The sequence below is a fragment of the Petaurus breviceps genome, unplaced genomic scaffold (genome assembly GCF_028583685.1).
Source record: "Petaurus breviceps papuanus isolate PSGF00001 unplaced genomic scaffold, PetGlider_PUasm1.0 90804, whole genome shotgun sequence".
NCBI lineage: Eukaryota > Metazoa > Chordata > Mammalia > Diprotodontia > Petauridae > Petaurus > Petaurus breviceps.
In genome coordinates this window covers 1,249,529-1,265,432 of record NW_027187348.1, presented here as the reverse complement: position 1 = coordinate 1,265,432, position 15,904 = coordinate 1,249,529, and the positions used below count along the sequence as shown (strand labels likewise).

Sequence of the window (15,904 nt, the reverse complement as noted above, 5' to 3'; positions counted from 1 at the left end):
TCCATCCATCCATCCATCCATCCATCCATCCATCCATCCATCCATCCGTTCATCCATCCATCCATCCGTCCATCCGTCCGTCTGTCCATCCATCTGTCCGTCCATCCGTCCGTCCATCCATCCATCTATCCATCCATCCATATATCCATCATCCCTCTCTCTATCTATACATAGTTGTTCATTCCTCCTATGTGTTTTGCATTGAGCTGTGGGCTGTTGGGGAAACAGAAGGTGTTGAAAGGAGTTTATAATCTATTTAAGGAGATAAGCCTTACACAGGGGAAATAATTAGAGAACAATTTAAGAAACTATGTAATTAAATTATAAACTAGGTGTTTTAGGAAAATATGTACCCTAAGGGTTTAGAGAGGGGAACGTGACCCCAAATGTCTAGAGGTTGAGAAGACAGGGTGATGTTTTCCATTTTATAAATGGGAAAACTGAACAGAAGTATACAGACTCTTCATGGTCAGCCAGCTCATCAGTGGCAGGACAAGACCTAGAGCCCAGATTCTGGGGCAGGACTCCCAGCCCTAAAGCTCTTCTCATTAGGCCAGGAGGAGGCCTGTGTGCTGCAATGGGGAGAGTGATGGATTTGGAGTCAGGGTGCCAGGGTCTGATTCCCAGTTCTTTATCTTAATCCTTAGGGCAAGTCATTAACTTCACTGGGCAGCTAAATGGCACCAGTTGTTGTTGTTGTTAAGTCGTGTCTGACTCTTCATGACCCCATTTGGGATTTTCTTGACAAAGATACTGGTGTCATTTGCCATTTCCTCCTCCAGCTCATTTTACAGATGAGGAAACTGAGGCAGACAGGGTTAAGTGACTTGCCCAGGGTCACACAGCCAGGAAGTGTCTGAAGCTAGATTTGAACTTATGAAGATGAGTCTTCCTGACTCCAGACCTGGAGCTCTATCAACTACACCACCTAGATGTCAAAAATGACATAAGAGCTGAGTTCAAATCTGGCCTTAGACATTGACTAGCTGTATGACCCTGAGCAAGTCACTTAACCTCTGTATACTTCCATTTCCTCAACTGTAAAATGGAAATAATAGCACTAACCTCTTGATGTTGTTGTAAAGATCAAATAAATAATATTTATAAGGATCTTACATAGTTTCTGGCACATGGCAGGTGCTTGTTTCTTACTGGGTCTCAGTTTATTCATCTGTAAAATGAGGTTATTGAACTAAATGACTTTTAAGGTCTCAACTCTAGGTCTATAATCCTGTAGCCTTTGTATCCTTGGGTAAGTCTCTTTACCTCTCTGGGCCTCAGTTTCCTCATCTATGAAGTGTTAATGTTAGCCTCAATGATCTCTAAGAACTCTTCTAGCTCTAAAATCTCTGATTCTATTATCTTATCCTTTGAGATGATGTAAAGATCAAAGTATCTCGGATCCCAAAGGGCAAGACAACTTATGGCTTCTGTTCCTTCAGGAATTCGGAGCACTAATGAGCAATTACTCACTTCCCCCACCCCTGCCTACGTACCACGTCTTGTTGGAAGGAGAAGGCCTGGGTCAGTCTCTGGGTAATTTCAAGGATGATCTACTCAATGTGTGTATGAGACACGTGGAGAAGATGTGCAAAGCAGACCTGAGTCGAAACTTCATTGAGAGAAATCATATGGAGAATGGTAAGTTGCATACTGGCAAGATGGCTCCAGAACTCCTTTGTTCTCCCAATAGAAACTCATCCTCCTCTCTGATTCAGAAATAAATAGGTATAGAAAGTTAGATAGTCTCCTCCCATATTCACGACTATGCCACTCCATCCTCTGGCTGGTTTGAACTTCAGCTAGATTGGTTCAATGTATAGAACAGAACAGAATAGGATAGGATAGAATATAATAGAATGGAATGGGATACTATGTCCATTCAATGGATAGATGGATAGATACACATAGACAGACAGACTGATAGATATTAGGTAGAGTTAGAAATATAAAGACAGACATGGCTAAATAGATGATAGAGGAATAGATAGATATGTAGAGACAGGTAGAAAGATAGAGTGATAGATGAATAAATAAATGGATGGAGGGATACATAAATAAATATTATGTAGAGTTAGAAAGATAAAAGATGTAGATAGATTGATAGTTCAAGAGATAGTAGATTTATAGACATATATGAAGAGAGACAACTATGGTGTAGTAGTTAAAGAACCTAGGACCTGGGTTCAGGTACTACCTCTGCCATATACTGGCTGTGTGACCCTGGGTGAGTCATTTATTATTTCAGTGCTCTAGGCAGCTCTTGAAGTCTGTAAGGTGGAAAGATGCTGCCTACCTGAATTAGTAGAGGGAGTTTTCTCACCTGGGTAGCTCTCTATACTAATGAAATCATAGGTCCATATCCATAGCTTAAAACTTTTGGAACACCCTCATACATATATGAATATGTACATCTACATATTGATATGTATATATGTATATTAACTTTAAAAACAGATTAAGATACTATGAGACTATACCTCCATAGAGAGAAATATCAATAATAAGTTGTCTGTGCCCTTGGGGGTCACAGATACTTTGATCTTTTCATCATCTCAAAGGGTAACATAATAGTATCAGAGATTTTGGAGCTAGAAGAGTTGAACCTAACTTCACCACTTCATAGATGAAGAAATTGAAGCTCAGAAAGGTAAAGAGACTTACCCAAGGATACAAAGGCTATAGGATCACAGACCTAGAGTTGAGACTTTAAAAACCATTTAGAGGGGTGGCTAGGTGGCTCAGTGAATAAAGCACCAGCCCTGGAGTCAGGAGGACCTGAGTTCAAATCCAGCCTCAGACACTTAACACTTATTAGCTGTGTGACATTGGGAAAGTTACTTAACTCCAATTGCACTGAGTTCAAATCCAGCCTCAGACACTTAACACTTATTAGCTGTGTGACATTGGGAAAGTTACTTAACTCCAATTGCACCTCCAAAAAGCAAAAAAAAAAAAACCAACCCAAAACATTTAGTTCAACCACTTCATTTTACAGATGAAAAAACTGAGACCCAGTAGAAAACAAGCACTGGCCATGTTTCAGAAACTGTGCTAAACTGCCTATAAATATTATTCTATTTGGTACTTACCTAAACAGACAGGATCATGGAAACAATGAACATGAACTTGGACAGATTTTTGAGAGATAGCAGAGGACAGAAGGGCATGGCATGCTGTGGTCCATGGGGTCACACATGACTGAATGATTGAACAACATCTAGGCCACAGGGTCAGTGAATATGAGCATTGAGCATAGTTTTCTGCCAGGTCATCCAGGCAGCACAAAGTTAAACCAAGGGAATATAGATGGCAGATTTGAGGTCCTTCACATCTGTTTATCAGGTAGCATCCAGGGATGCTGCCACTCCTATGGAGCTGGCCATATTGCCTTGGGTGATCTGTGTAACTGCACCTCGTCAGCCATAATAATACATGATATCACTTGCTCCTCACAACCCTATGAGGAAGATATTATTGTCTTCAATTAGCAGATGAAGAAAATAGGACCCAGAGAAGTTAAGTAACTTGCTTGTGGTCACATGGCTAGTAAAGGTCAGAGCTGGGATTCAGATCTGGGTGTCTCCTGGCTCTATGTATAATGCTCATCCCAGGACACTGTGGTACCCCAACTTGATGACTTATTGGACAATACAAATGGAAATGAATTTTGTACAGCTACTGTCCTTGGCCATAGAGGAAAGAGCTGAGGAGGGCAGGTCAGGTCTACCTCAACAACACAAAAATTTCTGTAGAATTGGATCTGAGTCATTCCCATCCCCAGATGAAGTCACCTGGACCATGTCTCAGCAAGCCCTGTTCTCATAACTTGAAAAATGGCTCCAACGGAGGAACTGTTTTGTTTTTTAATCTGTAATAATCTAGTCTCCTTAGGCTTGAAGCCTTTGTGTTTTCTTCTGGTCTTCATGTCAAACTTCCCCACTCTAAACCCTAAGGTCAAGACTTTAACAGGGGTTTAATTTGATGGATGCTTGTAGGAATTTTGGTACCTGAGAAAAAGGCAGGCGAGGCAAAATGGAGCTTACACGTAGTGCAGGAAAATCTTGGGGTATTGTCTTGACCTGTGTGTACTTATATCATTGATCTTAAGTGCCCTCCATGAAAAGCATAGCATAGATCTCCAAAAGTGAGGGCAGTGCAATACAGACCTGGTTGGACACAGTATTGCTAGGAAAGTGGTCCTTCCCCTAAGAACCTGCTATGTTTGTGGTTAGTGACATCCAATTTTTGGCCCTCCCAGTCATCGGGAAGAGGTAGAAGCTGGGGAGGAGCAAGAGGTGGGAATTGGGGAAGTGATATTATGGGAAGTAAGCCTTATGGTGAAAGATATGTGTCAGCAACAAGGTCCCTGGACAGGGGAACAGGGATAGCTACACATGGTCAGGCAGTGTTATGTATGGCCAGCATAGGATCATAGGGGGCAGGGACATTGCACTTACATATTTACATACAGGCACGTATATATTTTCTCATATCACTGCCCTGTGTCAAAGGCCCGATTTCCCTGTCTTAGTTATGGTTCTGGTAGTAGAGGTGAGCCTGTTTTTTTTTTCCTCTGTGCATGCCCAGGAAGGAAATGGTTGACCTCTGTTGTCTGCCAAGGTGGAGGACCTGATGTCTATGTGGAGTAGGTATGAGGGTAAGATAATGTGAGGGGGTAATGATATGTAGAAGGCTCAGGGTTGAGGACTGAGATAACTTGTCAGGGATAGAATTACCATGAAACAAGTCCTCTAAAATGCTGAGGAGCCCATCGACATGTGACTCATTTCTTAGGCACAGATCATGGAGGCGGCAGTAGGGCACTATGTTCCCATGGCCTGGTTGCAAACGTCAGCTTAGATCTGGGTTTGCCCTGTGAGATCTGGGTCTGGCTGACTCCTTGGTAGAGGCAGGTGGGGCCTGGAGGACTCAAGTGAAAATCCAGGAACCCAATCCCACGATGGCCCATTTTGTGGGTCAAGGTTGATGACTCTATCCAGAACAGGTGTGGTTCCCTCAAGCTTCCAAAGGCAGGAAGCCCAGTAGGAGAAGGGGAATACTGCTGATGTCAATGCCTCAGCCTCAGGCTGGGGTGGCTCCCTCACTGTCATTTATTCCTTCTCGTCTGTAGTTTTCTGTCCAGATATAGTCTGGGGAGTTTGTAGGATCACAGACTTAGCTCTGGTGTGGTGGGAGGCCTTCACTAGGAGGCTTTGAGTAAGTTAGCTATAGGAACAAGTTGTCTCCATCTCTCTTCTATTGTCAAGAGCCTTTGCTGTTCCATGGGAGGAAGGGGGATTAGAGAACTGGAACTCACTGGCAGTTCCCTGACTGACCTAGGATAACACTGAGTCACAGTCTCCCCATGGCCTTGTGCAGGGGTCAAGGGAAGATCTGGAACAGGTTTCCCCTGAGAGATGGTATCAGGGATGAAATGGAAAAAACCCCAAACTGTACAATTTGACCTAAACATTCTCTTTCTTTCCATTCTAAATATCCCCCCCCATAACATGTGAAAAAATTTTAACATTCTTTTTTTTTTTAAGTTTTGAGTTCCAAATTCTATCCCCTGCTCCTCCCTGAGATGGTAAGCAATTTGATATAGGCTATACATGTGCAGTCCTCTAAAACATTTCCACATTAGTCATTTTGTGGAAGAAAATTAGAAAAAAACCAAAACAAGAAAGAGGAAAAATAGTATACTCCAGTCTGTATTTAGATGCCATCAGTTCTTTCTCTGGAAGGCGGGTATCATTTTTCATCATGAGTCCTATGGGATTATGGTGGATCATCGTATTGTTGAGAATAGCTAAGTCATTCACAGTTGGTCATTGTACAATATTGCTATTACTATGTATGATGTTCTCCTGGTTCTGCTCACTTCATTCTGCATCAGTTCATGGAAGTCTTTCCAGGTTTTTCTGTAACTGCTCATCATTTCTTATAGGAGTATTCCATCATGATCATATACCACAACTTGTTTAGTCATTCTCCAGTTGATGGGCATCCCTTCAATTTCTAATTCTTAGCCACTACATAAGAAGAGCTGCTATAAATATTTCTGTATAAAAATGACTTAAACTTTCTGAAGTAATTCTATTTGAAAACAGTTCCTTTCACCTAGCTTGGCCCATGAGTCTCCTTTGGTGAGTCTAAATTACCCCTAGCCTCCAGGAGGAAGAGGAAAGGAAGGAGGAGACATTTAAGATGAAGGAAAAAGCAGAAGAAAGGAATGGGGTGGAGAAATGAATGAGAAGCCAAGTCCCCAGTAGTCTAATTGGCATGGATTAGGAGACCTGTCATTGTCTGTAACTCTAGAAATCAAGTAGCTCATTCTCTTCCAGTTCCTAGGACATTTGATGGCAGTTTAAATCTTTAAGGTCAAGGCCAGGATTTTTTTTTTCACTTTTTGGAATATGTCATGTACTCCTCTGGTCATCTGGAGAAGTCATTCTTGGAATAATGTTGTTAAATGCATGGAATAAAATACATAGGAATGCAAAAGAAACCAGTTATATTGAAATAAAGATCTATTTTCCCTAAGTTCATTGATACCTTTAAAATTATCCATGGACTCTTTGGCGGGGGTCTTAGGACCCCAGATTAAGAACTTCTGCTGTAGGTCATGTAGGTCAACATTCAGTTGTTCAGTCATTTTTCAGTCATGTCTGACTCTTTGTGACCCTTTTATTTTTTGAGATTTCTTGGCAAAGAAACTGGAGTGGTCTGCCATTCCTCCTTCAGCTCATTTTGTAGATGAGGAAACTGAGGCAGAGTTACATGACTTGCCCAGGGTCACATAGCTGGTAAGTGACTGAGGCCAGATTTAAACTCATAAAGATGAGTCTTCCTGACTTCAGGCCAAACACTCTAAGGGTAAGACTTGGGGACTTAGTTTTTTAGGACCCTAAATCATAATAGCAGCTCACATTTACAAGAGAGACAACTAAGTAGTGTAGTGGATAGAATCATTAGACTTGGAGTTAGGAAGATCCGAATACAAATCTTCCTTTAGTTTGTTAGTTATATGACTGTGGGCAAGTCACTTAATCTTAGGCTCAATTTTCTTATCTGCAAAATGGAGATAATAATAGCATCTGCCTCATAGAGCAGTGCAGATCAAATGAAAAAATATTTTTAGAGAGCTTTGCCAACCTTAACATATGATATAAATGGTATAATAGGGCAGCTAGGTGGCACAGTGGATTTAGCATGGGCCTGGTGTCAGGAAGACTCATCTTCATGAATTCAAATCTGGCCTCAGACGCTTACTAGCTGGGTGACACTGGGCAAGTCACCTGTTTGCCTCACTTTTCTCATCTATAAAATAGCTTAAGAAGAAAATGGCAAACCACCGCAGTATCTTTGTCAAGAAATCCCCAGTCTAAAACAACTGAAGAACAATTTTTATTAATGAAAGAAGGGGGCAGTGTGACATAGGAAGGAAGGAAGCAAGCATTTATTAAGCTCCTACTAATTGTCAGGCACTGCACTTTACACATATTTCATTTACTCCTCACAATAACCCTCAGAGGTAGGTGTTATTATCAATTTTTATTTATTTATTTGATTTTTGGAGGGGGAAGGCAGGGCATTTGGGGTTAAGTGACTTGCCCAAAGTCACACAGCTAGTAAGCATTAAGTGTCTGAGGCTGGATTTGAACTCAGGTCCTTCTGACTCCAGGGTCAGTACTCTATTTACTGCACCACCTGGCTTCCCCAGTGTTATTATTAATATCTCTGTAAAACCTTGTCTGTAAAATGAAGAAGTTGGGTAAGATGACTTCTAATGTTCTTTCCAACTCTAAAGCTATAATCCTAAGAACGAATCAGTTAATTTTGTACCAAGAAATTCATGGAATATTTGTAAGGTCTTGATCAGATGGAGAAGAGCCAAGAAAGCATGATGGAGAGGAAGGGAGACTGAATGCAGAGCTAGAAGGTCCACATTCAAGCCCTAGTTTCAACAGGAATTAGCTATGGGACCTTGGGCAAGTCACTTCTCTCTGAGCCTCAGTTTCCTCAGCTACAAAATGGTCATGGTAATACTTATACTGCCTACCTCCTAGGATTGTTGTAGGGAAAGTGCTTTGTAAATGTGAGCCTACTCTCAAAACATGAGCTGTTATTTTTTCCATGGGGACCCACTTGTACCCCTGGAGATGCAGTCCAATGTGGTCATGTCATCCCTGGGTGATAAGGTTGTAATGTTTGTATTTCAAGGGTCTAGGAATTCATTGTGTGGGCCCCCCTCCACTAACAGAGATTATGCCTCTTCTGCTCCTTCAATTATGCCGTGGTCAAAAAATTGTGCTGATCCTGGTAATGATGCTTTCTGAGCTTGGCTGGGCCAATTCTTTGGCATCAGGCATCAGCACCTTTCCAGTTTGGTAGGACCTACTAAAGTTTGGGCCATGCTAGCTGAGCCTAATGTTACCTCCAGACCCCAGGAGGAAAACTTTAGTGGAATTTATATGAAATTCCTTGAGATAGGGATCTTAGCTTTCTGAGGCTAATCCATCCCAAGACCAGGGTCCCACTCAGTGATGCTGTCTCAGTCCTCTGATGATTTAACCCTGTCTTTTTTCCCCAGGGGACCATCGCTATATGAACAACTATGCATCTGACTGGGGCCAGTCAGATACCATGAAGAGATATTCCATGTACCTCACACCCAAGGGTAAGCAACAGCTGCATTCATTTACTCTGTGGGACTGTGAACCCACTGTGGCAAGTTCACAATTCCTGGCCTTTAACTTCAAAGTTCTTCCTCCCTCCAGATGTTCTCTCATTCCACCAATCTCCATTCCTAGGATGGCTTCACATGACTCTATGTTCCAGACAGGTTTCCAGACTGAAGGACCTGGGCCTGGACTTGGGCCTTGGTAAAATAGGCTAACTTCCAACTGATCCTAGTTCTTCCTTGGAATTTGTTCCTTGCAATTAATTCCCAGGACCTTGTCTTTTGTTCCAGGGATCTCCTTTCACTGTTTTCTAAATTCTCCTGACTATTTTGAAATTAGGCAATGAGCCCTTGACCTTGGTCTCTGAGCCCACTTGGTTCCCTGGGTTCTGTTGGCCAGGTTATCCTTAATTAACTTTCCCTCTTGTTCTTTCCCTTGCCACCATAGCTGGCCACACAATTCTGGCATCTGTTTCCTCTTTAGCTCTATATCAGCACATTTCAGGTCACTGTAATATGCTCCACAGGGGTTTTTCACAAGGGAAAAGAAAACATAAAACCCCAGAAAGGTAAGGTAATTAGTAGTGTGTATTTAAGAAAGCAACCAAGTCCCAGGATGGCTGTTTTTAAACTTTCTAAGCCTATTTCTCTAATGCCCAGTTCCTCGCACCTCCTCGCCCCATGACTCTCTCTAAGCTTCTAGCCTAATCCCAGTTTCCACACCCTATTGGCTTTCCTGACCAGAGTACTTTGAGTGAGGATTCTTCTTTTGGGCTGTTTGGATCAAGCTGATTTGTCCATTCTAAAAAGCCACAGTTACCCTTCAAGCCCAATTGGAGAGCCTCCAGTTTCTATGGCCTATCCACACTGCTGCCCTGTTTCTGACTTCTCAACCTTTCCTTTTTCCCAACCACAGGAAAGTATGCAAATAAACATAGACCTTGTTCTCCATCACCTCAAAAATCAGAATAAAAATCTACAAAAGACACTCCCCAAACCTTTCTGTACTCTCAGAGAGTTGGCTTTTGCAAAGTCATTCCTTCTCTTGGCTAGGAAAACCTTCCTCCTCCCTCTATGATAATTGCTGTGGTGGTTCACTTGTGTTCCATTGTTTGTGACATCACTTGGGGTTTTCTTGGCAGAGATACTGGAATGGTTTGCCATTTCCTTCTTCAACTCATTTTACAGATGAGGAAACTGAAGCAAACAGGGTGAAATGACTTGACTAGGGTAACACAGCTAGAAGTGTCTGAGGCCAGGTTTGAACTCATGAAGATGAGTCTTCCTGACCCCAGGCCTGGCACTCTGTCCACTGTGCCACCTAGCTGCTCCCTCTTTGATAATGTATGGTGCCAAATCAACAGATCTCACTGAAAATCCCCCCATTTACAGATGAGGAAACTGGGCCTTAGAGAGATGATGTGATCAATACAAGGTCACACAGCAAGTTAGTGGCAAAACTGGAACTAAAACTTAAGTCACCTGATATTAGGTCTGAAAAGAGTGCTGTACTCAGTCTGGAGATTTGGATTTGAAACGTGGTTCTGCCCATTACTTCCTGTACGATCTCTGGGCCTCAACTTACCTCATTTGTAAAATAGGTGAATTGGACATGATACTTTCTCTTCCATCATTGCTTCCTCCCCTAGAAGACAGGAGTCAAATTTCCCTCTTTTTTCTATATTCCCTCAGCTTTAAAACCCAGCATGGGACTCTTTGCATGCAGATAATAAGGCCAGGTTTTCACAGGACTGACTCCTGGTGGATTCTCCTTCCCTTTCACCAGTCTTCTACCTTCCCCTAATAGATGGAAGTTTCCCTTGCTCAGAAGATCATTTCCTGTCTGCTTGTGCTCCCTCCTCCCCACAGCTGGCCCATCACCCATAACCCTGTGTCGTTCTCCCTTATGCTCCAAATGTCCCATCATACCAGTGAGGGAACACTGCCTTCCTTCATACAGAGAATGCCGGGAAGCGAGCTAAGGTTTATTCACAAAAGAGAAGCCCAGTGAATGGGTATTTTCCTATTCAATGCCCAAGGACATTTGGATCTAGCTGCCCTTCCTATAGTGCAGGCCCTGCCTAGCTTGAAAAACAGCATCTGGGCTGCATGAGGACTGTCTGGGGGTGGCAGCAGTGAGGGATGGGGCCTCACCTTCACATTCCTACTTCGTGCCAAGCCTGAGCTCACCTCCCAGACAGTGATTGTACTAGCTTACTGTGCCCTGCAAGGGGAGGAGATGACATATAGTAACCTGGCCCATGCCTCTACATGCTACCTTCCTGGCATTCGGGTGTCCTGCCTGGATGGACCAGTTTGGGGCTCCATCAGTCTCTTATTAGTCAGCTTTTCTGGGGCTCATCACTGTGTCCTCTGACACTGGTCCCTATGGGCTTTCCAATTCTGCTAGGAAGTGGTGGCTTCTGATTGTGTCGTCTCTAGCATTTTTCCTAGCCTGGAAAGGGGAGAAACTATGAGAAGGTATTACGTTATAGTGGGGAAAATGCTAGACTTAGGTGACATGGGAATATACAAATCACAGGATTCAGAAACACAAGGATCTTAGTTTTCATTTTACAAACAGGGAAACTGAGACCCAGAGAAAGAACTGATTTACCAACAGTTGCCCACATTGTTGGAATTTGAACTCTGGCCTTTAAACAGCAAATTCAGTGTTCTTTCTGTTATATTGCCCTGTTGTTTCTGCTGCTAATTAGCAGTGTGACCTTAAGCAAGGGACTTGATCTTTCTGGACTACAGTTTCCTCATTTGTAAATGAGGGGGACAGATGAGGTGATCTCTAAGGCCCTTCCCCCTCGGAATTCAGTAATTCTATTTTATGGCCATGTGACTCATTGGCCATTCAGTCTGAGAGGAATGACCACGGGGGCATCTTAAAGAAGCCCCACAAGCAGTTTGCTTGTCTAGAGAAATGATTCCACATTGGTAAGCAACCAGAAATGAGGAATACAGAGAGATGAATAGGAGTTTGGGGTCAGAAAGGTCTGAGTTCAAATCCAGTATCAGACACTTAATAGCTGTGTGACCCTGGATGAGTCATTTAACCTTTACTTGCCTTAGTTTCCTCATCAGCAAAATGGGGATAATAATGGCACCTCCCTCCCAAGGTTGTTGTGAGGGTCAAATGAGATGATATTTTTAAAGTGCTTAGCACAGTGTCTGGAACATAGTAAGCACTATTATTATTATTCCTGATGAAGAAGACTTCCCTGAGTTCAAATCCTCCCTCAGACACTTGCTTGTGATGCCAGGTAAGTCATTCCATCTTTCTTAGCCTTAGTTTTCTCATCTATAAAATAGGGATAATATGGGGGTAGCTAGGTGGTGCAGTGAGCAAAGCACCGGCCCTGGAGTCAGGAGGACCCGAGTTCAGATCTGGCCTCAGACACTTAACACAAACAAAAGTAGCCGTGTGACCTTGGGCAAGTCACTTAACCCCAATTGCCCTCCAAAAGGCAAATAAATAAATAAAATAGGGATAATAGCAGCCTCTACTTCATAGGGCTCTTGTGAAAATTGAATGAGATAAAATCTTTAGAGCACTTTGAAAACCTTGAAGTGGTATATAAATGTTAGCAATGATTATTACACATCACATATAATAAGCATTTTTGGTATATATGTAATCTCATTGTCACTCCTTTTGGTGGGGGTGGGGCAAAATAGCAAGTGTCTTTGTACGACCATTATTCTCATGGGAAGCTGCTTTAGATCCTTTTAGCCCCTGGCATTTAACAGGGGGTCCTTACCAGGACAGTCATGGCTTGGGTGTCCTCAGCCTTGATTGTCCTGATGGACAGGGAACCTAATTCACAGAATCATGGAGTCATCTAGTCCAACCTATATTTGAAAAGGGGCCCCTTTTATGCCATCCCAGATAAATGGTTGTCCAGCTTCTGCTAAGATCTCCAGCAATGGGGAGCCTTCCCCCTCCTGAGGCAGCCCACCTCACTGGGAGACAGCTCAATAAGTAGGAAGCTTGTCCTTATAGGCAGTGGAAATCTGTCTCCCCAGTACTCTCACTTGTCACTTCTGACCTCTAGGGTCAGGTGAAATGAGCCAGACACTTGAATGGAGCTTTCGAGCCATGGCTCCCCCTCTCTCTCTTGTCTTGTCTTCTTCAGAGTACATCTTTTCATATGCCTACTTCCTTCCTTGGTCCCCCATGACAGGATTTCTCCTCTCCTGCATCATTGCCTCCTCTGTGTCCTATTTCCAGTGCTTGGGACAAACTTATAAATTAGGGTAACCTTTTCTAGTTTCTCCTTTCTGTTCTCCACAGCACCTCACTCTTCCTTCTTTTCTTCCTTCCCCACAGAAGCTGATACTACCCCATGTCCCACCAATAGAAGGCCTTCCCCTTAGAGAGGTTGGTGTTCTCTCATAACCCTAAAGTGTGAGCTGGTCAAGCTTAAGCTGGCACTTGTACTGAAGGCATTTCATTCTAATAGGAGACATTGGAAAATCCCCAATTTTTTTAGGATCTGCTCCCTTCCCTCTAATTAAATTTCTGCTAACAGCATTTTAGACACCAGCATGGGGTATTGAAGAGGGTGTTTTTAGTCAGGAACTGCTGCTCCTCTCCTCTTCAGATCACACACAAACATGCACTCTCCATCTCTCTCCTCAGCTGGGGCCAGGACATCTTATCAACCTTCTTCTCCAGGCCGCCTCACCAAAGAGATCAACCAGAAGAACTTCAACAATCTCTATGGAACCAAAGGTAAATGCCATCAGGACAGTTCATGGGCTGGAGGAGGAGGGAAAGCTAAACCAGGAGAGGATGACATTGGTGCGACAGAGGTGGAGGGGGGGTGGTCAAGGTGGAGAGGGTTTAGAGAGCTTTCAGCAGGGGTGTGTGTGTGTGTGTGTGTGTGTGTAGTGGAGATGCAAGCAGATGGTGAAAGCCTGGAGAAAAGGCCAAAAGTAGTCATTTAGATATGAGGAGAGTCATATGGTTCTGAGTCAAGGGTTCCTGAAATCCACCTGCTTTCTATTCTCACCTAGGATGGAATAAGAGGAGATGGGAGATGAACTGCCCCCAAAGGACTGAGTCTAATATTGATTTACATTTCTTTAATGTTTTATAAAATGTTTTCCTCTCAAAAAGCCTATGTAATAGGTAGAATCCCCATTTTACAGCTAGAGAAACTGAGGTTTTGAGAAGTTAAGACATTTGTCCATGAGCAAATACCTCATGTCTCCTAACTCCAGGTCCTGGGGCATACTACTGCTATATCCTGCTACTTCTGGAATCAAGAGCTTTCTGACATTAAGCATTAATATTTGGCTTGGGAAATCCCTGTCCCTGGTTTTGTGGTAAAAGCACTAGTCTTAGAATTGGAGGATCTGGAACTTGTCAAGAATCCACTTACTTAGAATCCTGCCACTTACCTGTTGTATGGTCCTGGGAAAAACTGCTTAACCCTTCAGAGCATCAGTTTCCCCATTTGCAAAGTGGGAAGAATGATACCTGTAGCTCCTACCTCACAGGGTTGCTGTGAAAATATACCTCATAAGGCTTAAAGGAACCCTAGAAATGAGAATTATTACTTTAGGGCATCATCCTACCCAAAGGCAGGGAGATGGCCCAGATGAATCTATAGCTCTAGGAATCGACAATGTTATCTCAGCTAGTCATGAGTTATTTCATTGCTGTAGAATGTCCTTAGAGGAAAAGACCTAAAGCATCAGTGCCAGTTTGTGAACTTTCTAGCTCCATATTTCCAAAGAGAGGTCCTTTAATATGGGGGACAAAATGGATGGCTTATGCCAGGGAAAATATGGAGGCATGAGGAGGAGACATTGGAGGTTCCTTATTGGTTAGGCTCATGTACCAGTCAATGACCCACTCCTAGCTGGAAATCCTTTGGTCTCTCTGGTTCTTGGCTCCAGGAGAAGATCCTCTTGTAATTATGAGAGGGTATAAGTTCATTGGCACTCTTGGTAGCAGGTTGTTATGGAGACCTCGCCTTATGTTTCTAGGAGGTTTTGTTTTAGAGAAAAAAGATTGAAAGTAATTTCTACTGTGCTTGGAAATCCAGTTATTTCTCCTCTGCTGGCAGAGAGCAGATAAACTGGGCAGGAGGCTGATAGGAAGGTCTCAGCCATACTGGAACCTCCTTTGGCTGCAATAGAACGAGAATGGGGTGCTACCCCACACATATGTCCTATCAATTCTCCACTATGCATGTTGTGAATCATCTGTGGCAAAATGTCGGTGCCTGATTGATTTTCCCCCCATGTCATCCAGCTCAGTCCACACTGCCTTGTTCCTTCTGCCCAATCTGAAAGTATTCAAGGAATACAAATTCCTTTGACTATCAGACCAAACCAAAGACAATTGAGGAGGTAGCACAAATTGCCTCTCAAATTCATGGTCCCGTGAAACATAGAAATGGCCTTTGGATTATCTGAGGTTCTCTGTCTGCTTGCTGTTTTTGCTACTTGCCTAATATGGATAATTGAGAACGATTCCAATCTCTAGTGCTCTATCTCCAGCTGTTCTGGGGCCAAATCCAGACGGAGTGGCTAGACTTCAGTGCTCACTCTTCTTCCCTACCAGGTAACTACACTTCCAGAGTATGGGAATATTCATCCTCCATCCAGAGCTCCGATGATTTGCCTGTTGTTCAAGGCAGCTCCTCCTTCTCCCTGAAAGGTATTGTTCTTCCCTTCTTCTGACTCCTTTCCCAGTGACTATTCTCTTATTGTCCCTGTTCTTTTTAGCTATGTTCTCCTTTCAACAACTCCCCTATTGACCTCCAAAAGGTCTTTTTCCCATCTGTTTTCCCTACTTTAGCTAATTTATTATCATTCAGCATAAAAAAGTGCTGGGATTCTGAAGGCCTGAGTTCTGGTCCTAACTCTGTCACTGCTGTGTGATTTTGGGAGATCTCGACCTCTCTTGAACCTCATTTGACTAATTTATAGAAACTAAAAGTATAGACATATATTACAATAGGCAAGTCATTCACCATCAAAGTAGTCTAGGAAATTCCCTAAAACTTGAAATTGTAGAGAAAATACTGACCTACATTGGTAGAAGGAATTTCCTCACCTGGAAATCCATGGGTCACATTCCTCTGTTTCTCCCTTGAATATGACCCTATGACCCCTATTCTTTCACTCTTTTCCCTGCAAAGGAATCTCAATGTTTCTCTCTCTCTCTCTCTCTCTCTCTCTCTCTCTCTCTCT

The 15,904-nt window shown here is 43.0% G+C and overlaps 1 protein-coding gene across 3 annotated transcripts in view; it reads left to right on the top strand.

Annotated features, from left to right (window-relative positions):
- TRIM29 (tripartite motif containing 29) overlaps nt 1-15,904 on the top strand; it is a 52,690-nt gene that overhangs the window by 21,365 nt on the left and 15,421 nt on the right. For all 3 annotated transcript variants that reach the window (XM_069070049.1, XM_069070048.1, XM_069070050.1), the window contains exons 5-8: nt 1,443-1,641; nt 8,597-8,683; nt 13,338-13,430; nt 15,273-15,368. In XM_069070049.1, coding sequence (XP_068926150.1) covers nt 1,443-1,641; nt 8,597-8,683; nt 13,338-13,430; nt 15,273-15,368 — 475 coding nt within the window. The remainder of the gene's footprint in view (nt 1-1,442; nt 1,642-8,596; nt 8,684-13,337; nt 13,431-15,272; nt 15,369-15,904) is intronic.